The sequence below is a fragment of the Sander vitreus genome, chromosome 17 (assembly GCF_031162955.1).
Source record: "Sander vitreus isolate 19-12246 chromosome 17, sanVit1, whole genome shotgun sequence".
NCBI classification, from domain to species: Eukaryota; Metazoa; Chordata; class Actinopteri; order Perciformes; family Percidae; genus Sander; species Sander vitreus.
In genome coordinates this window covers 20,606,429-20,632,651 of record NC_135871.1, presented here as the reverse complement: position 1 = coordinate 20,632,651, position 26,223 = coordinate 20,606,429, and the positions used below count along the sequence as shown (strand labels likewise).

Here is a 26,223-nt window from a genome sequence, read left to right as displayed (position 1 = left end):
ATTAGGTGTTTAGTAATACAGACAGTTCATGCATTACTATTATAGGAATATTTCAGTCACGTATAAAGAGCAGGCATACATTAACACAGATTGATAAAAATAAAATAGATGTTGCCAAGGAAACGCATATGAATTATATAGGCCTAAACCCTGACAGAATAGCTTGAATTTATATTGTTCCACATAAAATAAGATCTACATAACGTGGAGTTTATTTGGCTCCAACTTAAAAACAACCCTTTCTACCCAGAGAAACACACAAACTGGACATATTTTGAATTACATTTAAATAAACCCAGGCCCAAAATCAGTTACTGACAAATATTCTTCCCTGCTTTGGTTTTGGTAATTTCATGCATTCATACTGTGGTGTGAGAGCAGAGAGAAGCGTTGATTATGGTCACACTGCAGCAGCATCATAAAGTTATATTATCATATAATTGCACCCATTCTCATAACCTCAGGTCAGACACAGTGGAACCAAGTCAGAAGAAAAAAAAACTGTGGAGAAAAGTGACAGGAAAGAAGAACCCAAAGAAGAGACATGAAAGATCAAAGGATGGGGAGGAGAGTAGGAACAGGGAGGGATGAAGACAGTTGGTCAAACTGGCTTTCACACTGAATGCACCTAAAATCCTTCAGAAACTTTGATGCGGTTTCCCATAGCTGAGGTCTGCTGCCAGGAAGGTTTTACAGAAAAGATTTAGGCTCCATAATCCCCTTCTGCCTGAAAAATTATGTGAAAAAAGAACAAGGGAGGCACAGTGAACTGTACTCTACACTGGTATTGCATTGACACGTTGCCCCAGACCAGTTTCAACCAGAAATAGTGCATGTGGAGTACAGCGTGTAGGAATCTGAGGGAGGGTGGAGAGAATCGACTACAGAGTGGCTATGATACACTAGTAACACAATAAATGTTGGTGCTGAATTTCACTTGCTTGCATAAGTTATTTAATACAGTTATTGACAAATTATATGAACTCAGTGGCCACTGTATTGGGTACACCTAGTACCTAATATCTAGTACAACTATTCTGCCACAGACTCATAGAGGTGTTAATTCAATTATGTTTAGGGCTGAGGTGATAGTGATGGTGTTGTACTGGACTGCATTATATTAAGAGGTGTTTCTGATATTCTATCTGCTCGCGAAAAATCATTTGGATCCACTCCATCTTTGTTTTAGTGATCCTAATATTGTTGGACAAAACTGATTATTTACGTCACAAATTTCAGACTTTGCGAAAATGTCACTCAGAAACACATTCCGGTATAATTCTAAGTCTTCCATTGTCTATGTATGCATTTCTTTCTTTTTCCTTTGTTTTACTTTAATGCTTAACATGTCTTAGTGTTCATATGGTTGCTTGTTTTTCATTCATTCTCTCTTTAAAAAGAGATTTACAACACAATAAAGTCATCCAGCCACAGCTGTCAGGATTTAGACCTCATCCTAAGTAGAACTGCTGCAACTGCTGTTGTGAGTGACATTGTTAATTTGTTTGATAAAAAGCAAGGGTGCTCCAGTCTTTGTGAATCCTTTTTGTGTTTTTTGATACTATAGCTCAAAACTGTGTTCTCCAGTTATATGCAGATGATACCGTCTTTTATTGGCTCCGTTTTATAAATCAGTACTATGTATAATCAGATGTAATAACTTGAAAGCCAATGGTCTATGTGATAGAATATCATGCAATTTATGTGACAATTAAACCAATATATCGCAATGGTAGTAACGTTCAACACCATAACATGTTTACCCTTGTTAAATAGATTACTAGTCAATATGAAAATTTTAAGGGCAAATATGAAAAGATCTTGTTAAGAACAAAGTCCCATCAAAACATATTTATCACTTATGCGTTGCGTCCTAGTTGGAGAGCTCTTAGTACTCATCCACAGCCAATTAGTAACACACATACACACATTTCCCAGCAGTTTTATCTAAGATGGCCTGATATTGACATTTTAAAGTATCGTTTCTTTATCTCTAGCACTTTGACACCTAAGATGCAGAAGCCTGCTGTTCTTTTCCGTAAAAGGCTTGGCAGGTGTAAACAAGGAGCCACCCTGCAGTCTGGATAAATGTCTCCTGGTTACGGCTGCCCAGCTCAACGAAGCTTCAGCGGTCAAAAGCCACTTTAGCACTCAGCATGGCCACCCTGAGCCTCCAGTCCAGATTCCTGCTTGGATAAGATCAGGTTGCTGGCTTCAGCAGCAAAACAGAGCACAGTAACATGGAAGAAAACATAGGGTACACTTAAGTTGTATCACAACGCTCAGCAAGTCTTTCGACAAATATATACTTATGACGCTCTTATGATGGGATGTGTATTTTGATTCTGGTGAGTTTGAACCAACCCTGTGTGAATGAGCTACAGTTACCTGTAGAGACCTAATAGAAGCCTAATGTGGTGTTCTGTTTTCCTCCAACCACAGGTTATTGCACCCACATTACAAAAGTTTACCATGTAAAATGATCCTGGAATGATTGATAGGGAATACACTCTTCTGATCTTCAGCCAGTTAGAACCGCATAAAACCATGTTGACTAGGCAATTAAAGTTACACACTGGCACATAATCCAGTCCATGGAGCTGCTGTGTCTAAGAGGCTTATCACATGATGTTGCAATAGTTAGAATAGATCACCATCAGAAGAGAGCTGATTCTATATTTCAGTTTTTTTTAGCCATGCTAGCGGCTATGGGTATGTTTGTCTTTATCGGTCCAGCAGTTGGGTCCAGACTCAAATAACTCAACAAAAACTGGATTGATTTACATAACATAGGCTATGAACATGGGTAAAACGCAGGTTTTTGTTTAGCATACCCAGCGATATATAATTTCATTTTAATGTTGTGTTTGTTGTGATTCAGCATCCTGAAAATCACTATACAAGAATCATAATACTGTTGTGACGGGCACAGCTGCATATCACACTCGGGTAGTAATAGTTATCAGAAAGGATTGAACCAACCAAAGACATTAAGCATGGCGGCGGTACAGACGTACTCCACGCAGTCGGCCCTGGCAACAGACAGGAGTCAACTTGTTGTGGTCCTGGCCTGAAAGTAGGAAACAGAGCAAAATACACTTTGTGTATTAAATTGAACTGAATTATTAATATAGAATCCAAATATGAAACATGTTGCTAACTCAAAGGACATTGAAAATAATTGGCAAATTTTATGACAGTCTACTATTTCAGTGAGACATTACAAGGTCATAAATCATGGTACAACGAAACATTAAATCTTACCAGTGTTGAAGTGTAGAGCCTAAGACATCAATTTAATATGGGAAATGCAGCTTTCCATTATGCTTACATTAGAGTGTAAGATTTGATGGTGCAGATTTATTTAAAGGCACAAAGGTTTTCCCATCAACTACTCTGGGGGTTTGTTAGGACCTCATGAAGGAAACATTCAAGCTAAATACACAAAATGATCAGACAAAAAGAATAGACCGATTGTTATTTGCAACTGAAGTCTACAAACCATGCTTATCAATGTGCAAATGCTGTCCATGAAACGACAAATAAAAACAGAAGTCGTCATCTCAAGAGCTTTAATCATACATAGAAATTTAGTTCAACAGTACCATTCACTTAGAATGTTTTAGCAGTATGTATATTTAGTGTAAAGAGCATTGTTTTTTTCCTTTTTCTGATGAGGAATATCCACAAGGATGATAGAAGCTTTCAGAAATACACCAGAGAGAGAGCGAGAAGAGCAAAGAAGTGACTGAGTACATGACTAAGTTTAACACCTCAGACTACATTTTCAAACACCTCAAAAGGCGAGACTTTCTGTGGTTTATGTACCAGTGTCCATCCTACTTGATGCTTTTTTCCTTTTAATTTTAGCTGAAGAGCAGCAGAGCCTTGAATGCTTTCAGAAACTAAAATAACTGTGGCTCGAGCTTGGTTTGATCAATGCCGTATAATGGAGAAACTCCAAGCAGTCTTCTATGATACTTCTTGTTGACCTAATCAAAGCTGTGTTAAGCTTGGGGTGGGGGTGACTTGCTGACACTGCTACAGAGACTAAAGAGGGCGAGGTGAGCCGGAGTGAAGTACTTTACTGCAATCAAGTGTCATATTATAGGCATGAAAAGAATCAAACATCCATCTATCAGTCCAGTTCTCTAGCCATACATCCATCCACTTATCCAAACATCCAACCTATCGGAAAACACCACCATGAAACATACTTTATGTGCTGTTTGTGCTATCTTAGAAGCGCCACAACATCAATTCCAACCAGCAAATCCCAAGCAAAGAAAAAACAAAACATCATGTACAAGACAAAAGGTGGAACAGATAATTGGCCTACAAATCTCACAAGCGATTTTATTTTTCAGTCCATCTATTCCTTTTAAGGGTAGTTAAGTAACGCCACGTGTGGATTTGGTAGCCGGCTAGCTTCACTGAGGGTGAGCCGCCCTCTTGTTTCTTTCCCCTCGAAAACTTTTTAAGCTGCTTCTTTTGTGGAGTTGTTAAAGAGTAGGAAACTTGAGTTCCAGAGCTGGTAATGATGGAAGCTGCTGTTGCGGTAGCGTCGTGGCATTCAGTGGGCGCGCTCACGCGCAAAGACAAAAACTGTGTTGCGTTAAGGCTGGGAGGGAGGCTGCTGTGCTGCGTGCTGCGACATAGCTGCCGGGGAGGACATGGACTGGACCATGGGCTGAGCTGGTGGGGGTAGCGGAGGCTGAGCCTGCTGGGCCCCTGAGTGCGTGTTGGGGGAGGGTGGGGGCGTTGGACGTTTGAATTTGTCGGGGCTGGTGCTTCTTCTTGGTGAGGGCCTCTGTTAGAGAGAGAGAGAGAGAGAGAGAGAGAGAGAGAGAGAGAGATAAATAAGTATGCCTTAACTTATATAACAACTACGGCAGCATTTTAAGCAGTTTGTTACAGACTGAAGCGTAATTTATGCTTCTGCTTAGAATCTATGCCGTCGTTACATACGTAGACACAAGGACCTATGCCCGACCCTTGACCCATTGAAAAATGTACACATCGGGGCGACGCACGTCATGTCAGCGCTGCATTTCCCTCTACTCATTTCCTGGTTCTCTTTCTCCATAAACAACATTAAATCAAGGAGAGGGTTAACTTTTTCTGCTACAGATTTCCCACTGTGGTCAGAAAGAACAGAGGAGACACTTTGTTACTCTCACTATGACTCTAGAGTCGCTACTCACTCTGAAGCTAATCGCCGTCACTCTCTCACTTCTCCCTCGCTCTACCACACACTCCCCACACACGCCGGCTCGAGGCACACAACGCACAAGTATAAACTTCAGGCCACTTACGTAGGCTACGGCGAAAGCTCTGCGTGGAGCCTCCGCAGAAGCATAAATCACGCTTGAGATTTTTGAGAAACATCATGCGAAGATATTCTCATATGGGTTTTTAGTTGTTTTCTTTAGGCAGATACAACAGGAAGATATGTATGAATAACAGAGTGTAAAAAAGAGAGGTAGTTGTAGCAGTTAGTGTTTGTTCAACAGTGTTTCAAACCAGTGAAAATAAGAGTATGAGTGGTAAGGTTACTCGTCTCAGTCATGGTTACCACACTGAGCTATTGGTCATGACCTGAAAACTGCAATTCCAGACAGAGGAATGGAAAGAAAAAAGAAAAAAGGGGTTTAGAGAAAAGAAAAGAAATCTGTCTGGAGGTTCTGATCTCCCAGATAAATATTTCCATAATTATTTCCTTGTTAAAACTCCTGGGTGGGCTGAGCGGTGATGCGAGATGTGGACATTACCATCCACAAGCATCAAGAGAAAATGAATGGATGTAAAATACCAAAGAGGGAGGAAAAAAAGAAAGAGATTACAACAAGCGCACGGAACAGTGGGAAAAAGGTTCAAGTATGGAAGGGATAGGCTGCATTGAAAGGGATTAAAGCATTAAAAGCATGAAACAGAATTATTCTTTAAGTGAATACATTCTTTCAGCTGCCTGTACACAAATATACTGTCATGTCTTGAACTTTAACCATATGAATGCTGCTACTGCAGAGTAGTTACAAACTTCTGTAAAAGGGTGCTGACCAAACTAAAGCGGCCAGCTAAATGTGGCGTGACCGTAAACCAGTTCATAATAAGTCATGTATCTTGATGTAATGTAATCATGTAAAAGATTTGAATGTGTTATTTATTTTTTATATATATATATATATATATATATATATATATATATATATATATATATATATATATATATATATATATATATATAAATAAAATAGAAAAAGAGCTCCACAAGTTGTACTTGTAGAAAACTGAAACATACACTTGGCATATGGTTAATGACGTAGTCAGAGGTGTCAGTTTCAATCATGACTCAGGACACAGCGTCCAGAACTGCCTGTGTGAAAGAGACATTTTATAACGCTGGAGTAATGGTACAGCAGGTGCAGAAGAGCTGTGCCATAGAGGATTCTACTACTATGTATATGAACCAACTACAAACCTATCCAATACAACTGATACATAAACTGTATACTGCAGGCAATAAATAGGGCTGTCAATATGAATGCAGTGAGTTAACACACATTCCTTTTAACTAAGGCTGGGTTAAAATAATCAAGTGAGTGATTTAGCAGATTTGTTGAGTGATCTGCTATTGATTAATAAAATAGATATTTTAATATGTCTTTTCAATGACTCTATATATATATATATATATATATATATATATATATATATATATATATATATAGTGCTGTATTATTAAAAAACATAATGCACATTAGACCAGACCTTTGGACATGTATGGACCTATGATAGGTTCTCCTAGTATAAATGTAAGAGTGGGCTATTTTGTGTGATGGCCAAGCAAGTTTAAGATCTGCAAATGTTTACTTGTAAGCCTTTTTTAGCCAGTTAACCTCATAGTCATAGTTTCTTTTCAAATCAAATGTGCTAAGTACAGTAATAAAACTGTCACAATACTGACAGACTGAACAGTATTAGCAACAAAACTGGCCTTGACATTCAAACTAATAGGCAAAATATAACAAAAGAAAAGGCAGTGCATATGGTGTTCTGGTGGAATGTTCTCATTTATTGTTGAACATCAACACTGTGTACCAAGTTTGAGGCCATTTTGACAAACATTAACATAACCAACCAAAAGTGTAACATCTCTCTCAGTAAATGTAGTGCAAATATCATACTGACACGGTGAAAAAGGCTAAAGTTCCCTCCTTAATGTGCCTGCGGTAATGATTAAAATCTAACTTCTTGTCATTAAATGTTTGTATCATTTCTATTTACTTGGAAAGCATTTTGCTTTACATCCCTAGTAAAATGAAAGCAATTTTAATATCTTTTGTTTTCTACTATTCTTGTTGATTTCTTACCTGTTTTTTCAAATTTAAAAACACTCACAATTTGGGTGGATGTTACTTACCGCTACAGCGTGAGAGGAGCTTCCGTGGACGTGCAGGGCGGGGGTGTTGTAGTGGGAAATTGCAGCTCTAGACAGTGTAGCTGGAGGAGTGAAGCCAACTGTGTGGCTGCCATATGAGAGACCTGTGAGAGAGACAGGAAGACAGACAAAGAGGAAGTTGCACATACTGGATTAACTTTTGTTCCCAGTCATTATATTTAACTTTAAGTTCAACTCTGGCTGTTGAAACTAAAGTACTGCTATTTCTCTACTTAACATCTGTTCCAGGATAACTTAGACCTAGAATGACACAACACAAAACAGCAGTGCTCTGGCACCTGAGGTCGGTCTTATCTTTGGGCAAATATTTAGGCTGTAATCTGATATTCCGCTGAATCACACCAAACATGGTTCAGAAATGACTCAAATTTCCTCTGCATTAGGACTCTAATATTCAAAGACATCTGGGGCGTAGCCTAAATACTAGTACAGTATGGGAGATTGGGGTTTTGGTTTACCAAAAATGCCTTTCAATAGCAGAAATGTATACATTTTTATGTGCTTTTCCCTTATTACGTTTTTGTGTGGTGTATTTTTCCTACAATTTACTTATGCTCTCTCACTCACGCTCAGTCACTCAATCATAACCCACTTTTGTTGCCAACTTCAAACAACTTATTAACTGTAGTGATATAAACACCAGGAGTACAACTGTTTCTTGTAAATCCTTTTTCAAGGAATTTTTTTTTTGTTCAATAATTCAGCAGCTGACTCCAGTTAAATACTGAATTGTTACACACAATCACTTACCGTAAATCTTTTTCAGAAAAATTTATTTGGTAGGCAAGCATTTCTTATGCAAGCATGATGACATTTTATGATCCACCTGATCTCCACAGAAACAAGGGCTGCAGATGCTCTCAGGTGTATTTCGGAAGAGAGCAGGAAGTTGAATTGATTGAATAGAGAATAAGGGCAATCATTTTTATTTATTTATGGTTTCACTGACCTTTAAAAGACTTCAACTTATCAATGATTGTTTGTTCCAGATTTGAAACTAGATATGATGGATGGCAATGTCAAGCTTTCTTTTTCTGATAACAGGTCATATCAATTGATACCAAAGGTCCTTTATATTGTTATATTGGCCAGTCTCCTTGATGCAATATAACTGCTGTATTTCCTGGACAGTGGCCATCTTCAATTTACCTACCAGGAGATATGGGTCGGCTGGAGCTGGGGGAGGGAGTGTAGGGGATCGGGCTGGACACAGTCCTTGCTCGCAAGCCCTGTGCAGACATCTCGTTGAAGTACCTGAGAGGATGACATGACCAGTTCATGAAAATTCAGTAGGTTTTTTCGTAAATCCCCAAGAGTCCAAGGAAATGGAATATCCAAGCCATTGGGGCTTTCCGACCGGAGGGATTTTTGCAGTTCTTAGAACTAAACGTTCCTATAACACTTTTTTCATCGTGTTCTGACAGGAAAAATGTGGGGATTTTTAAGTTCCTCTGGCGTCAGTAGCGTACTTTTTTAGCTCCTACTTCAGAGCACGGTCTTTTCCCTTTTCCTAGGTGTACTTGATTGGTCGAACTTATAAGTTACGCCCACTGCCAACTCGGAAACTTGCAGACAGAGCAACAACGGGACATTTTTAACAATTTTCACCATCTTATTCATCATTAAATTCACTTCTGACAACGTTTTAGGCGAGAAATTAACTGTTTAGATTTCGAATATAGGCAGTCTTGCAAAAATTGATGCCGAATTGACAATTTGCTTCAAAGTTTTCGGAGTTAAGAAGCTCCATCAAGTGAGGCGACAGCCAGCAAGTGCCTGCCCCGGCTTCTAGCTCGTCGCTCGGCCAGTCTTGCTCAGACACCTCGCGGTAAGCTGGAGGTCTCTCAGACTGCTCTCGTAAATAAAAAACTTTTTTATTTCGCTGTTGACGGTTCGTTTGTTTAAATATCACAACACATGTCCATCATAAGATTAACGGGAAGCTGTGGTTAACTGTCTTTTCGGAGTTAAACTCCACAAGCGTGTCCTGCGGCTCGCCGGCCGTCACACACACACACGCACACACGCGCGCCGACAGCGTAGCAGGCAGAGGCGGGGTCTGTTCCGAGTATAATAAAGCCCCGTCTGTGTTGAGCAAAACATTACGTGAATTACTACGAGCACTTAATATAGGAAAAGTGCACAAGTATTAGCATCATTTGTTGTTGTTGTATGTGGCGCTAAGGTCTAGTGACGATGCTATAAAGACCGTTGCTGTGCTTGCGTCACTCCCTTACCCCTCCTACCAGTCCCTATGGCCACTTGGCCAGTGGGAATACTAACGGAAAAAAAGATTTTGGGGGAGAGTAGTTGTTAGAACTGCTGTGTACTTTTCCTCTAAAAAGTACAAGTACTATCCGGTCGGAAAGCACCTATTATATCCAAAACGAGCTGTTCGCCTCACAATCTTGACGTTTCTGGCCGAATCACAACGGAAAATCGCTCAACAGTTTATTTCCGTATTTGTATTGCTTCCTCGCGTCTCTCCTGAGGCTCCTACCAACTTGTCACTGTATTCACTGACTTCTTAGGTTTCCATAGAGACCTGGTATAAGCCAATCGGTGCAGGTTTGCCTGTGATACACCAATGGAAAGCTTAAGAGTCCTCTGACGCGATCTGAGCCCACGTGTACTCAATCGACATTTGCTCGGACCAGTTAGATTTAAATGCTATAAAATCTGTCTACATTTTTAGCCAATGAGCAGACAAGTCGATAGATACCAAATATGCCATTGAAATTTTAACCCTGTAATGGCTGGAGCTGTGTCAAAGCAAAAACAGGGCCTCCTATAAGCATATGGCACCTTGTGCAATGTATAATTGCTTATTTCTATATATTTATGTATATAGTTATTTCAAGTATGTGTATGATTGATGTGGGTGTGTTTGTGTATTTGATAAGTGTTTTATTTTGTACTTTATTGGCTTTTTTCTTTGCACTTTTCAAATGAAAATCAGAAAAACTAAATAGCTAAATATGTAGAATTTTTTTAATATAAAATCCATTTTTGAATCTTTTGGCTTCTGGATTTTTTCTGTAGTAAGCTGAGACATGTGGTTATGACATTGTGTTGTCTGTAACTCACTAGATGTGTTTACAGCAGTGTATTTTAATAATTTTACAGATGTATGACTTGGATGGAAATAAAAACCCTCCATTCTAGCCTCTGTAACTCTGTCAGTAAGGCCTAGAATCACCCTGACACTTGTAAGAAAAACTTGAATGTTTCCTTTCCAATGATACCAGGCACATCTCTGAGTGTCAAAGTATATGGGAGCTGTACCACTTTTAATTTGGGTATGACGTTTAGACCAAAAAGCTTGAAAATGCAGCCGTTTGTTAAGAGGTTAAAGGGGTGATAGAATGTAAAAACGAGTTTACCTTGTCATAGTTGAATTACGACAATTCGGTGGGTAAAATAGGCATACATAGTACCTCAAAGTCCCATTGACATCCCTTTCCTCTGCAAATCTCACAATTTGAAACTGCTGCTGAAAACGGGCGAATCTCAACAAAGCTCATTGTTGACATCAACTCGGTGGCTCTACCCTATTTGGCTCTAGTCTCTACCTTTGTCATGCCCCAAAATTTACATAGGCTACACCACTGACCTGAGATCAGCTGGTCGCGCAGAACTTTTATACATTGTTCGTCTGCTATTTCATTACTAAATTTATAATAAGAGACTTTATGTGAGAAATCAACTATGTAAAGCTCAAATATGAAATTGATGGCTAATTGCAAATTTGGTTAGATGGTGTCGGACTTCAGGAGCTCCACATAGGCCACGGGCATTTAGTAGTCCAGTAACCCAGAAACGGTGACTTTCTCCTGGGTCGTCAGACTGTGTGGACCTTCTGAAGTCCGACAGTCTTACCAAATTTGCAATTAGCCATCAATTTTCGTAAAACGGCCCATATTTGAGCTTTACGGTTGATTTCTTGCATAAAAAAAGTCTCAGAAGTGAATTTAGTAATGAAATAGCAGACGAACAATGTATAACATTGCAGTGTCTGAAATATGAGACCTGTTGTCTCGTCTCCACTGTGTGTGTGTGTATGTGCTTCACTCAACCAATCAGCGCGCAGCTCATCTAAATATTCATGAGCATACCATATTTGGAAGAAAAGCTCTCGTTCCAAATAGGGCCATTCCACAGGGTAGCATTAGGGCCCATACAATAGCACATGGGCCATTTTCAGCCCAACCAATGTTACATACCCTATTATTATTAGGAGACCTTAAGGAACAGTGTGAAATACCCTATATAATCACCCCTTTAAAGTTGGTGTTTAAAAGTGCTCAATTTAGCCAAATGCCTCTCCAGTACACAAGCCACGCCATTTACTAAGTCTCTCTCTCTCTCTCTTTTTTTTTGATAGTCTGACCAATCGTGTGTCCCACCCATCTACCTCTCATCATCCATCTCCAGACTGGATTCACTCTCTGACAGTTGTCTGCACAGGGCCTCCCTGCGCTCCATTTCTCTCTGAAGCTTTCTCTGCAGCCGGATGTTCTCCTCCCGCATGTGTCGCTCCTCCTCTATATACTGGGCACGCTTCTCTGTGTCTGGGAGGGGGGACACAGAACAAATGACATCAGCTGAGATATTGTCAAGATCACATTCGGCCACTGTATATCAACATGAACAACTACTGCATTAATGCGTAGCATGTTAAAATTGTTGCATTTGTGAGGTAACCCAAATAAAAGGCTTTTGTCTAAAAACTGTGCAAATATTATATAAAAAACAATTCTTTTCAAAATTCTGTTTCAAAAAATAAAATGAAAGGGTCAATGCCAATCCCTACAAACCCAGTGGATCAAAAGGTAAGCAACGTCCTATTTTGTTTTAGAAGCTATACTGTTTTGCTACTTGACTCATCTTCTCAGAACATGTGAAAGGTTGGACTGATAGCTCCCTCTAGTGGCAAAACAAAGCATAGACAGAATAATGCTGAGAGACACCAGACATGTGTTCAGAGTAATCGCTATTAAGTAATTTTTCTACGATATGATCAAGCTGAATCAACACTTCTCACTGTCTGAACAACACACAAGTGTTAACTTTAACAAAATAGAGATTGCTGCTGTGCTGTTGTACTGTAAGACGCTTCTGCTATTTTGTTCACGCCCTATGTGCTTTAGTAGAACACATAAAACATTGCAATATGCAAACACAGTTGATAATGCAGTGACCCTAACTAAATCAGAGTGCATTACAGCAGGCGGGACTGATAAGTGACATGTTCGTGAAGACAGATACTGGGAGGAGACAGTTTGGTGTTATCTGTGTGTGTACAAGTACACAGAGTTACAGGCTTTCAGAGACCAAATTAAACATAACCCTGCATTACATTTTTATTAAGATAAAAATAGTAGTAATAATAGTTGAAAATAAGTATTAATAAAAGACAAGCTGGATGCATATTTGTCTGTTAAAATTAGCCATATCTGCCTGATCTACTATAACAACAACAAAATGTCTACCATATCATTTCATTGCAAGGTCACAAGCAACAATATAAAAAAAAAAACAACGCAATACTGATTACTTAAATCACTGGAATTGTGTTACCGGTTTTTATAAAAATGTATTTAATAACTTCATGGCAGATTGTTTCTATTTTAAAATGTATGAAAATCTTATCAGCATATGTAATGTGATGTAATGTTAAAATAACCGTTTTGACAATTCCTTCCTGGTGCATTAGTTTTCACCCAACACCCAGGTATCGTAGATTAGAGTAAGAGTCTCTTATCAAATAACATTTTTCATTAACTTGCTACACTGTGAGATAAAAAAAACCAAAAAAAACATGACAAAGTACAAGTATGCGGATATGTCATAAGCATATCGTGAATGTGGTTGTTTTATGCATTTAAAAAAGATAGCTCTTACAAAAGTCTCAGATGTTGGAGTGCCCTTCAGTGCACAAGATAAAATTTTACAAAAGTCCTCAAAATGCGTCCTTGAATGCACCAAGGACACTTCTTAAAACGATACCTGCTTGTTTTTCCATGCAGTATTAATGCATGTAATATATATAGTACACGCTAGAGCTGGTATGGCACATTATCTGTCTCTCTATAGGTCACAACTTTCTACGGATGGACTGGAGGACTAGCTTGCTATGTCATTAACAGTCCATCCTCATGTTGCATACTCAATAGATGGGCTTTTAACCAAAAAAAAAAAAATCGAACAAAATAAACCCCCTCTGGCCCATCTCAGTTATTCAAAGATGCTTTCAAGAAGAAGAAATGGGGGAAATGAGGCTTCTTAACCACTGTGCAGTTCTACTATATCCCCTAAAGCATCACCAGGTGTAATGTGACCAGTAAACCACAAAGAGTTAGGAGGATGTCAACTGTGTCAGACAAGGCCAGAAAGTATCCAGTTCTTTCTGGTCTATTGGAGAGAAAAAAACATGCCTGGTTGTAGGATGAAATTCGACCCTCATAGCTTTTCAGAGGACCAGTTTTACCAATCACCTCCTCAATCAACACTTGAGGGCATCTGCCCCCTCAGAGCCCACACTCCCTTGGATCATGAGACAAGTTGAGAGGCCACTTACGCTGCAGCTCAGTGGTGCGGAGGCTTTTCTTAAGCCTCTCCACCTCATTCTTCAGGAAACGGATATGCCGCATCATGTTCTCTGGTGAGTCTATCTCCATGGAAACGTCTCTTGGGGATGGAGGAGCTGATACGGGCTGGTCCAACTTCTCCTGAAGGATTCTAGTTTAGAAAACACACAGTGATTAAATTCATCAACATAAATGATAGGGATGATGAGAAGCTTTTTAAAATAAAATCTATTTGAGATCCCCTAGCTTTTAGATGATGACTTGATAAAAGCCTATTGGCTGACTATTAGACAATTGACTTAATTCTCTACAATGAAAAATCTTTTCAACCTTTCCTCATTTGTGGCATCTTTGGATTTAATTTAGCTCTGATTTTAAATGACTGACAAATAAATATAATTCAGCCTATTAAAATGAAACATTACCCTGAAAATGTGTAATCTAAAAATTAAGAATATAAAAAAAATTAAGGTAATTTGACTCTGCATCATAAGTGGAGCTGCCTGAGTCACTTGTTTTTGGTGACAGGCAGGCATTTTGTATGTGCCTGTGAATGTGTGTGCGTCTGTCAGACAGAAAAGGGGCAAACAATATGTTGTATACTTACACAAAAGCATTATTCTGTTTATGTTTTCCCATTTCAAAAAAATGAGGCAATATTAAATGTAACTACATTTTGTGTTACAAACAAATCAAAGCACACAAAATAAGCAATACATATCAAAATCCTAGTATTAAAACCTGTTAAATGTGCAGTGATGTTACATTTAACAGGGTTAAGAAGTGTAATGTCAGTAGTTTTACACATAGACGTCACAGCCAACCCATCAGGTTTTATACTTATAACCAGTTCTTAAACTATTAGCTAATTGTAAGATCAACAGATAATCCACTGATGAAAGCCACAAGATGTTGCGGAAAACAGGCTATGAATCCAGGGTCGCAAGAGGCAGATTCTAAAATGGCCATCGTCTCTAGATACTGAAATGGTTAACACATAATATGATCACTCCACACCTTTTCTCAGCCTCCAGTTTATCCATGCGTTTCCACAGTCTGTTGACCAGGGCTTCTTGTTCCTGCTCTAATGTGTTCTCAAGGTCGATCTTCTCCCGCCTCAACTAGAGAATAAAAGGAAGAGTGGAGAGGGACGTTCAGAGATAGAAAAACCTTGACGTTGAAAAATTTCAAAGGACTGCACGCAAATACACTGTACTGCAAAACCCAAGGTCTCTGACCAGACAAGCTTCTCTTTCACAGAGCTACAGTCTTTATGTTAGCTTGTGAATAGGCCACAGTGAAAGAAAAAAGTCAATGCAGAATAGACTAGAGATAGAAAGATTTCTTAAAAAAAAAAAAAAGTAAGTAAAAATAACCTGCTTATTTGTGCGCACACAGGTTCGACTCTCAGCCACAGACTAAAATGTTCTAACCAGCTAACACATTTAGTGGGAAGAATTAAGGATGGTGAAATGTTGGCGCCTCAAACTACAACAACTGGACACACAAGCTCAGGGATACGTTGTTCTACACTGGATGCTGAAATCTTCTTGCTCTACCGAGATAAGCATACCTGTTCCAGGGTTAGCTGCTTTGAGATGGTTTCATTCTCCATCTTTTTTATCTTTTTCATGAGCTTGTTAACCTGGAACTCCTGCTCCTGCTCCAAGTGCTGCTCCAACTCTGCCTTCTCGTGCTGGAGCTAGGATGGAAAAGGGGAAGACATTGGATGGACGGAGGAAAAGAAGAGGAGGTGGATGAGTCAGATGAGAAAGAAGGGAGAGGGGAAAGAGCACAAGAAGAGACTCATGGTGAGTCACATAAAAACTATTCAATGACCACAGTGAACAAACACACTGGTATCAGATCATCACATTTAGCTTACACATTGAGAGTATAACAAAACAGGAAGCCAATGTAACAATTTTACCAGATTCATGGTTAAACTTCCCAGAGAAATAAACAGCATAAAATAATGATTTGGCAACCAAAGTAACCTCCTTTGGCAGCTCACCAAAACAAAGAAAGGGTGCGGCTCAGCACTGATTCAAAATGGGGCAGCTATGTGATGAATTATATAAGCGATTACTCATTACAGGGAAAGGGATGCAAATTCATAGGAAAAAACTGGAGAGGGAAAAATAACAATTTCCATTATGCACCTAACAGAAACAACTAGGACAACTCAAAAGAAGGCAGTTTGTTTTAACTTACAATGACTGCTATGTAGAATCCTGGCTGAAAGAACAGGCCACCAAGTTTTGCCATACCCAGTGCAGACATTTTTCTTTGAATTAACACACTAAATTTTAGGAATTGTTGTGATGTGCCTCTCTTTAGCCAAAACAACCACAACTGTATAACAGGCCTCCACCCCACTGTTCTGTGTGGTGAGTGGCAACTATGCCAAAGTCCTTTTGACAATATCTCTGTTCTTTTTTAGCCCTTGGACACCTTGCAGAGAGCATTTATTCCCACTTGGGTTCTTTTGTTCTTCATGCAGATGCAGTTTGTACATAATGGGAACTATGTGAAGGTTTTCCCTTCATTATGGCATCTATCTTTTTTATCAGCTTCCTCTCTAATAAGACAAACCTATATTGGCACATATCAGAAGAGGTGACACAAATTACACTGTACATCAAGTTATCAGTGCATAGAGTGTGCTGAAAGATTTGCATCAATTTAAATACCTGCTGAGGCACTTGCATCATTTGGCTACTTTAGACGATGAAAGTAAAAAGTCAATCATCAAAAGTAATGGTGGGAAAACGCAGGTCAGACTGAATTGTTTACAAAAGTGCTTCTGCACTGGTGCATTTACACATCCAGTAAAATAAATGACCACATTTGCTCAATCACAACAAGAATATAACACATAGTATACTATAGGCCATTTGTCAGCACCAAGTCTACAGGCAGAGACAGACACAAGTCTGTTTCATGTTAAGTGAGAAGGCAAGATAACGAAAGCCCAAATGAGTCCATCTGTATGACTTTAAGCAGGGGCTGTTGAGGCGTTTGCATGTTTTAATTCCAGACTTCGTTACACATCAACAAACCATTAGTCAGCCTACAGCTGGCCATTGAAAGTGTGAGAGCATGTGTGTGTGATGTGCGCTCTGCAGTTGGGAAAATAAAAGGTGGAAAACAGACTGAACCAAATAGCCGACCGACGGGAGGAGAGTAAGTGGAGAGTCATTTAGAGAAGCTAGCAGCCGCAGTGAAGTCATCTTGAACCTTTCCAGGCTTCGGGCAAGTACCAATTGATTGATAATGCAATAGCTGCTGCACACTCATACATGAGGTTGTGTGCATCAACACCCACCCAGCAAGCTCAACCTTTGCATAATTGAGCATTAAGAAACCATATCTGTACCTTAGTGATATTTGAATGATTGTCATCAAAAAGGGGGAAAGTAAAAGTTCAAACTAATGTTAGGCAATTGTCCATGGTGCCTGGTTTATACAACTCCAACCAGAAAGTTAAAAATGAATATTTTCCTATCTTGTTACCATCACTCACTTGCATGAGTTTCCTTGACAGTTCATTGGTGAGAAATTCCTCCTCCTTCTCATAGTTGACCGCCAAGGTCTCCTTCTCCTTCTGGAGAGCCTGGATCTTCTTGAACAAGGTGTTGCTGATAAATTCTTCCTCCTGCTCCGCTCTTGCTTGCTGCAGGAGAGAAATAAATAAGAGACAGTGGCATGGGCAAACATTAGTGAAGTAGACTCTTAGATCTGGCACATCAAACTGTTGGATTTTTACATTTTACCCTGATTAAATTGACCAGCGACCAGGCGTACAATACAGGCGTACTGCAAACACACGCACCAATCGAACAAAATTTGCTGCAGTGACGTCTGCCAGCCAAAGAGGAAGCTAAATTTTCCCTTTTGACTCAAGATGTATTGCAATAATTCAATTTAATTATAGTGTGAAATAATAACAGAAGTTATCGCAGGACAATTTACAGATAGACAGTAAGTCTAGACCACAATCTATATTTCACAGAGACCCAACAATTCCCCTAAGAGCATGCATTTGGTGTGACAGTGGTTGAGAAAAAAACTTCCTTTTAACAGGCAGAAACTTGAACAGAACCTGGCTCTAGGTAGACAGCCATCTGCCTTGACCAGTTAGGGAGAGGGAGGGGTGAGAGAGATGCACAGCAACCCCAATAATACCTAACTATAATAACTGTTAAAAATATATATATATATATATATATATTTTGACTAATAATAATTATAGAAGTGTGTATAATGGAATGACATGATGAACAGTGGGAATTAAAGTAACAGTAAAGATAATAGAACTGACTTATAATACTAATAGTAGTAGCAGTGGGCGTCGAGCAGAACCACGGCAGCAATTGGTAACTTACAGTGAGGGGAAGAGTGAAACATGGGGGCACTAAGGAAATGTGTTGGGACAGCTACAATGGCTACCATTACAGTGTAAAGATACCTCTGTCCTTGTTAGCGCCAGTCTCAAGTTATCCATCATCGCTCTTCACTGACCTCAAAGCTAAATGCTGTATTGCAAGCTAGTAGAATTTGTCAGTTGTTCAAGAACAATGACAGGGACAATAGAAAGCAAAGAGCTAGCTAGTTGAGCCTCACACATTTACAGAGGGTGGACAGGATGCACTGGGGCTGACTTGCCAACATACGAGCCTGGCATTTAGCTAGCTCGCTAAGTTTGGCCTAACGTTACATACTTCCCATCTATCCAACAGATGAATGCATGAAGACATGACGCATCGGTCCATGCCAATGGTGCTGGGCTATTTATTTGCACCCGGTTACCGTATCCTCGTTGGGCATAACGTGGTGACAATGTCTAGCAGAGAGTTATCAGATTAACATTAGTAACGTTGAGTAACTTGCATCGTGAGGTGCCCACCTACGTTTTTACCTTATTTTAATTTGACGTTAACGTTACCCTGTGAGCTAGCTAATGTTAGCCAAGATTAGCGACGCAAAAGAAAACAAAGCAAACTAGCTAGCTGCCAAACCACCTAGCAAACGTTAGCCCGCTGGCTAAATTAGCAACAAACACAACTAGCTAGCTGATGCTAGTAACGTTAGAGCTAACGTTAGCAAAACACCAGAGTGCAGTGATCAAATGCAGATAACATTTCAATGTGACACGTTACATTTGTTTATATTGACTATTTGGCAGCAGGCAAACAACACTTGTCGTAGCCAACTTACTGACAAATGCAGTATATTAAGTGGATAGCATCTAGCTAGCTAGTTAACGTTACTCACAATAGTGACGCTAGCTTTGCGGAGGTCCCGATTCTCCTCCTGCAGGGCTTTGCACTTGAGTTTGAACGTCTCCAGCTCAATTTTAAGAACTTTATTTTCTTGCTGTAAGGAGGCCAGGCGGTTCGTCAGTTCCTCCAGACGAAACTGTGAAATGACTATGCTCGGTTTTCCAGAATTTGAAGCGGAGGACGACATCGGGGTGGCCGAGCTGCTCCCCGCTCCGTCAGTGTCGCTCTCGCTTGCGCTGTCGGCCATGGCTGTGCGACAGTATGGAGTTGCAGGGAGGAAGACGGCAGCTGCAGCGTTTGAGGAGCGCAGGCAGCAGAATGGTACACCGTGTGACCTTGCTCACGCATGTCGTCATAGCACCACCATCAGGATGTCTCCAGTACAGCACAATGCGTCCTCGCATGAAACTGGAACATTTACTACATATTTATCAACTCCATCCAAGACTGGATTAACCGAGCAAAATGGGCAACTTTGGCCCATACCCTAAAGCACACTTTGAGCTGAATGATAAGAACCTTAAAGTGTGTATTGTATCATAACCTGTAAAAAAGTGACTGTAAAAAATGATACCGTCTATGGTATTACTTAATACACTTATGTTTAATCAAAGTACCAGAAAAGAGGGGGTCAATAGGAGTCATTATAATGTTTGCCCTTGGGCCCAGAGGAGGGATAATCTTGCTATGACTCCATGGCCACATTAGGAGGATGTGGGAGGATTTGCTATATGATAAATAATCAGTAGGTGGCAGAGCATTTCTCTACTGTGTTTCACATCTAAGAACATTCTACTGCGATCAGTTGGACAGTACCACTATTATTAATATTCTATTAGTAAGAAGTACCACAGTAACAACAAATGTATAATCTGCATTAAAGTGGACTATGGAATGTTAACAAATCATACATATGAGAGGCAAGACTTGCTGGAACTGTTTTATCATTTATCATGGGGCAGCTGTGGCTCAGGAGGTAGAATGGGTTGTGCACTAATCAGGGTTGGTGGTTCAATCCCTGACTCCTGTCCACATGTCAAAGTGTCTTTGGGCCAGAACCCTACTGTATGTGCTATATCCATTAATTAATGGATTAATCCATTAATTACTTATTCAACAGAAATCTGCAATATCCTCATGGGAAGCATAGAAACAAGCAGGCCTGGAGATTTTAGCTCAAGGGCACTTGAGAAGCACCTTTGGTTGGAGGGCAGTGTCTCTTATAACATCACTTACATAATAAAAAATGTTCAAGGACACAAAGACAAGACAGAAACAATTGTATTGCGAAATCAATGCATTTTTATTTTTTTTATTTTTAGGTCGATTTTTTTTAAAGACGTCTGAAACATTTGTGGTGGCATCATTGCTGCTATAGCCTCTAAAAGACCTTGAATAACCAAAGTGCTAGAATAGTTACATTTCAATGCCTTCACTCTGTTAGTAAGAATTGTACATCAAAAAATCTGCTCAGGTGAAAACACATATCAAACAAAATTGACAAAATTGATAGTTCAACCATATCAAAGGATCCTCTACCCCCTGATTGACACAGTAGTATAAGGGGATGTGGTACAGCACCCTACCTGACTTCTTTAACCCCCCCCCCTTCCCAAAAAAAAGTTACATAGTTTTCATGTCCACAGCATAGACATCAGCATACGGAGCCATTGTAGAACACCACACTTGAACTACATGGGCATCTAATGAAAACCAATACAAAGATAATTCCTAATGTAATGTAAAGTAAATTTTTTGCCAATGAGCTAGTGAAAACAGTTCTATTCGACACTGCATATACAGACTCTCAAGCCTAAAAAGATCACACAGTTTCAGAGTTAAACACAATTTATTTAATGCTTAAATAATTGTTTTTCACCATCCAGTCTTTTGTCATACAATATGCTATTTAGAGCTACAATCAAATAATGTATTTATGTGTCCAAATGTGAGTAGGTTTTAATTTAAGGAAATACATCACCAAAAAATCCAAAATGAAATGCCCGAGTTTTCCTCTAATACCACAGCAGCCATTAGAAAACCAAATTGACACACTGCTAAAATGATTACAAACAGTCTAACAGTGTACAGAGACTCCTACACCTTATAGCCAATACGGACAATACAGTTATAATTTTACAGCGAGCCAACCTACTAGCATTTACATTCAGATTATTTCGTTCTTGTAGCAGAAGCTGTCCTCCGGTTTTACAGACAAGACATCACACCCTCAAGAAGCCAAAGAACTTTTTTTCATCCTCACCCCAACATATTAAATGTTTTGATGGTATATTCTCAATTTAAAATATAAAATCGGTGACAAATGTTAGGGCTATATGTGTACACAGATAAAGGGTTTTATTTGTCATTTGAATACAGTGTTTGCAAACTTGTAAAAATTGTACTTAAAATAATGTGAACAGCATGCATGAAAATATGAGTACTCTGAAAGGCTGCTTTTTATAGGATTAGATCCATTCCCACTTTGGGAATTGCTGAAATTTTATTTTCTGGAAATTTCCTCTGTTAAAATCAAAACAGCTTTTTTCATGTACAAACATTATACCTGCTCTAATAATGAATTATACAAGAACCGGTGAAGTTACACTCAAATATTTAAAAGTGGAACTGTTTCAATAAATTCTGAAAGCACTTGAAAAGGTCACTCTCCTCAGTGTGTTCTCAACTAGTAGCTTATCCCCCTTTGTTAAGAATTTTACACATTGTACTTGTATATACAGAAAAAAAGCTTTTGTATTAGTCGGAGTTTTAAAAAGGAAGAAAGAAAATCCCAAAACAATTTACATCCTGACAACAATGGGTTCAAGAAAAAACTATAAGGCGAGTGTTAAAGTTGGATCAGAAGTGTTCCATTAGATTTTTGTGTGTGTTATTGTGTCTACTTCATTCTTTCCACCCAACATGTGGATTGAACTCTTGTGCCATCTTTGGTCACAGTTGCACCTGTGTGGTTGTCAGTGATGGAGTCTTTTATCGTTTTCACAACGATGCTCCTTAAAAAAGCTCTCACAACACCAATGGACCGATGGCACGTATCGTTTTACACAAAAGAGGAAGCAGAATATTTGTCCACGTGTCCACCACCAGTCAGAAAGTAAGAACCCCCCAATCCTTTCATTGACAGGAAGTGAGTTTTTCATGCTCATGCGTAAGTCAGAAGGGTCGACTCCTCTCACGTGAAAACGGTTGTTTGAAGCAGATAGTTGCAGACTGGACCCTGAAGTCCTTACACTGAAGCTTTCTAGCCCTCTGAACACTTATTCCCAGGAAACATCCAACTTGGTTCCTGTACATCTGCAAGACACATATATATATGTATATTGAAATGTAGCAGTTGACAAATGTATAGATTACCAGGATTATGTTTTTTGACAGGAATACTGTTGAATGTCATACATTTCCTAATATCTACAAATGTACATTATATTTAAAGGAAATATTATCTTCATATTACACATATTAAATTCAATTCAAAGCGTAAATAAAAAACATTTTTCTACATGTAAAAACACGTTTTAAAGGGCAAAAAAACGGTCTGTCCTGATCTTCCATTCCTTTGTGTGACACAATGCTAACAAGACCTGATGGTCCGTGGGTTGTTATGGTGACCTATATGGTTACCATAGAAACTCTTTTCCAGGCTTCACAGTAGTGCAATATTATTTATAAGCCCGTTTCGTACAGATGGAATGATTCACTGCAAACACAACACCAGGGTGAACAGCTGTAGGGATTAACAGTCTGGCCAGTGGGATAACAAACTCTTTTTGGATGCTACAGTGCTTTTGTGTGTTGGGGATTTAGTGAACAAAAACAGACATGGAGGGTATCAGTGGGGCAATATAATGCTGAGGTGCTTAGCGCCCATCAGCCCTGTTCCCTATTCCCTATTCACACACACTCAGTGAACATGGAGGGGAGACATGTAGCCAGGGGATAACCAGGCTCAGACAGGCTCAGAGTCTGTGTGACAGTGAGACATAGCAACTATCTGGTGAGGGGTAAATTAAAAGTTGACATTTTGGTTTCTGGCCGAGAGTCAGATGAGAAGATTACTTTTCCCAGTTTTAGGTGAAGTTTCGTGCTGTAATATCTTTCCAACTGCCTAGCACTTCTGAGCAGCATATCCACTGGTTGCCCGGCAACCTCACTTTGACGTCATGTCTCCGGGAAGTGACTGTGCTGTTGTTAATCAAGAAACTGTTTTTACGTGACTGTTTGTGTATGAGACATAACTTGTTAATTAGCTGGGCTGGGAGACATCTTTTTTAACTGTGGAGAAATTCAAGCAAGAAGAGGAAAAAAAGGACAAAGAGCTTATTTCTAAAATGTTGATTCATTTTAAGGGGGATAGTACAGAGTGAGTTCGATGAGTACAAGTAAATAGAGCCAGGACCTGAGTATAATAGAGCTGAATGTATTAAAGAAGAGAACTCTCCCATTGGGAAATTGTAGTAGTGGAGCATTGCATGAATGCAGCATAAAGAGATTAAGAGGACAATAATGTACAGATACATACTGCACACTGATACATACTATACATACATACTATGCTGATTGTGTTACAGTGAAAGACAGTAAACTGCTGTACCTGGCTGGTAGAGCACAAGCATCCCTATGAGTGGAGCTTTTTATCCCCTGATCTTCTGTCATCCTTTCGCCTGCTATTTCTTGACCCTTCTCCTTGCTAGAAAACACAAGCACACACAGAAATATAGTTGAGACGTGGAATTCTTATCTTCTGATCGGAGGAAAAACAACCCAACACACAAACCTGAAACAGAAAATTGACACAAAAGAGAAAGCAAAACTCCACAAAGCAATCTGAAACTAGCAAACGTTAGTAGTAGCTTAATGGTTAGGACTATTATTAGGACCCAAACCACACAGCAACCAGACACCTGGAAGAAGAGAAGTTATATTATTATGGAGGAGGCAGAAGAACCAAAAGAGGCAGATTGTATTTTCACAGCAGAGTCACAGCACTCATTAGTCATACTGTTGACTAATCGGTTAAACATTTTAAAAGACCATTAAAATCACACAACAAAGGGGATGCTGACTATGCTCCTGAGCATAGTCAGCATCTCCTTTGTGATGCAAACACAATAGACACCACACAGTGTCAGAACACATGAATGCACTTAAAATGGCCGCATATATGGGGTTTTTTGTGTGTTTGTGCCCAGAAGAGAGAATGAGGACAGTTATCCCAAACCAGTTTATGCAGTGTTAATCAAAAATTCACCTGCACCGCTGGAGGAAAACATGATCAAATATAACTGGTCCTCTTTTTGACTTTATTATTTGACTTAAAGCTGCACTCAAACAGCAGTGTGATGTAAAATTGAGGACTTCAATGCCTAAAAATCACATGTGGTATCAATAAACACAGCTGTCTTGGAGACAGTATTTCAACCTCTTTAACCCCGATTTCCCTCTTAACATTCCTCTGAAAAAGCTTTAAAGTTAGGAAAAGTATTTTATTCACATGCATGTCACAGTATATGTATTCTGTATCTGCACTTCAGTGAAGCTATATGCAGCTCACAGTAAGTGAAATATTTTTCTTTGTAGCATTTTATATTCATTTTTGTGTTAAGTCAACATGACATATTTCCAATCTTTTTTGTTACAGCCCCACTTTGTGATTTAGGCTGTTCAATTTTAGTTTTTAATGTTTGTTAACATAACGTAACCTAACGTACTGTCTGGTGCAGCTTTAGGCCTAATGTTTGCATTAGCTGTTAACCTCACACCAATTATGTTCTCCTAACTACTGATCCAGGCATATCATCTAGATTAGACTTTGAACCCAGTAACACAGTGTAAAGGTCTCTGCGTGCCAACCTCTGACCCGTCTTCCTGCAGAGTGGGACTGTGCTGAAGGTCTTGCTGCCAACTGTCACCTCCTTGGTTTTCTGGTGTGGGAGTAGATATCCGCCGAATAACCTTCCTGATTACCTGCCCGAGGCAGAAGGATGTCGAGAAAGGAAGAAAAAACCTGATTTTGTCTGCTTTTTTAAAAACAAACTCTCCCTGAATTAGGTTTTTATTTCAGAGCTGGAAAATGAAGTTATACATTACTTTTCTACTGACGAGGTTACCATCGTGGTCCATATAGTGTTCCTCGGTCACAGACTCGCCTGGGATATTCTTTGCTTGTTCTCCCTGCAAGTGTTAGTGGTTAGCACATGAATAAAAGCTCAGAAATGGCTAAAAACGTGATAAAACAACTTTTCACCATCACCACACACCGAAACAACACCTCAAGACAGAACTTCCATGTCAGCCAATGTAAACACCATTAACTATGACAGGTTCAATAGTCACGTACACAAACATGGCTATCACAACATATCACACATATGAACACACAAAGAGAGTACAACTATCAGTACACAAAGCCACTACAATGCACACCAGACTGACCGGTCTAAACCAAACCAAACCAAGGCTCAGCCGAGCTTCTGCTGCAGACTTTCGGTGTACCTTTAAAATGAGACGGCGTCTGAAGATTCTGGTAGTTACAGTCTGTTCTTCCTCTGAACCGGAATCTACACTAACCCGCTGCCGATAAAGGTATTATAAGGTCATTACACAAACACATGGAAGGAGTCAGGAGGGGAAAGATGCGCATGATGTATAGGCAAAGGAATTAGTTAGTTCAGACATTTAGTTGATGTCCTTCATGTATGTCAACTCCACCGTATATCAAAAAAGAAAAACCTGAAATAAAACACTGAAGTTTATGTTTCTTAAGCATAACTTATACAATAGGTTTCGGCATGTCTCCTGCAATAACAAAATCACAATAAAATATAGTGCTTTAGTAGCTACAGAAAATAAAGAGGATTATATTCTA

At 39.4% G+C, this 26,223-nt stretch overlaps 2 protein-coding genes across 19 annotated transcripts in view; both read right to left on the bottom strand.

The window, feature by feature from the left end:
* Positions 1 to 3,558: 3,558 nt before the first annotated feature.
* On the bottom strand, positions 3,559 to 19,637 carry LOC144532437 (coiled-coil domain-containing protein 6-like). Its single transcript, XM_078273197.1, has 9 exons — positions 19,330 to 19,637; positions 17,579 to 17,728; positions 15,626 to 15,754; positions 15,070 to 15,173; positions 14,043 to 14,203; positions 11,877 to 12,033; positions 8,616 to 8,716; positions 7,424 to 7,545; positions 3,559 to 4,810 (listed from the first exon to the last, which is right to left on the bottom strand). The coding sequence occupies exons 1-9, from the start codon at positions 19,582 to 19,584 to the stop codon at positions 4,616 to 4,618; spliced, it is 1,374 nt and encodes a 457-aa protein (XP_078129323.1). The 5' UTR covers positions 19,585 to 19,637; the 3' UTR covers positions 3,559 to 4,615.
* Positions 19,638 to 20,616: 979 nt separating this feature from the next.
* The window catches only part of LOC144532420 (uncharacterized), a 132,468-nt gene continuing 126,861 nt past the window's right edge, over positions 20,617 to 26,223 (bottom strand). For all 18 annotated transcript variants that reach the window (XM_078273165.1, XM_078273150.1, XM_078273155.1 and 15 more), the window contains 5 exons: positions 25,851 to 25,928; positions 25,446 to 25,529; positions 25,216 to 25,322; positions 23,950 to 24,045; positions 20,617 to 22,652 (listed from right to left, as the gene is read on the bottom strand). In XM_078273165.1, coding sequence (XP_078129291.1) covers positions 22,616 to 22,652; positions 23,950 to 24,045; positions 25,216 to 25,322; positions 25,446 to 25,529; positions 25,851 to 25,928 — 402 coding nt within the window. In that variant the 3' untranslated portion in view covers positions 20,617 to 22,615. The remainder of the gene's footprint in view (positions 22,653 to 23,949; positions 24,046 to 25,215; positions 25,323 to 25,445; positions 25,530 to 25,850; positions 25,929 to 26,223) is intronic.

Excerpts from the sequence above, each read along its gene's own strand:
- LOC144532437 (XM_078273197.1), bottom strand. The coding sequence starts at position 19,584 with ATGGCCGACAGCGCAAGCGAGAGCGACACTGACGGAGCGGGGAGCAGC. Across the intron at positions 15,174-15,625 it reads AGCAGCTAACCCTGGAACAG|TTGAGGCGGGAGAAGATCGA; the intron begins GTATGCTTATCT and ends TTTATTCTCTAG. Across the intron at positions 14,204-15,069 it reads AAACTGGAGGCTGAGAAAAG|AATCCTTCAGGAGAAGTTGG; the intron begins GTGTGGAGTGAT and ends TTTCTAAACTAG.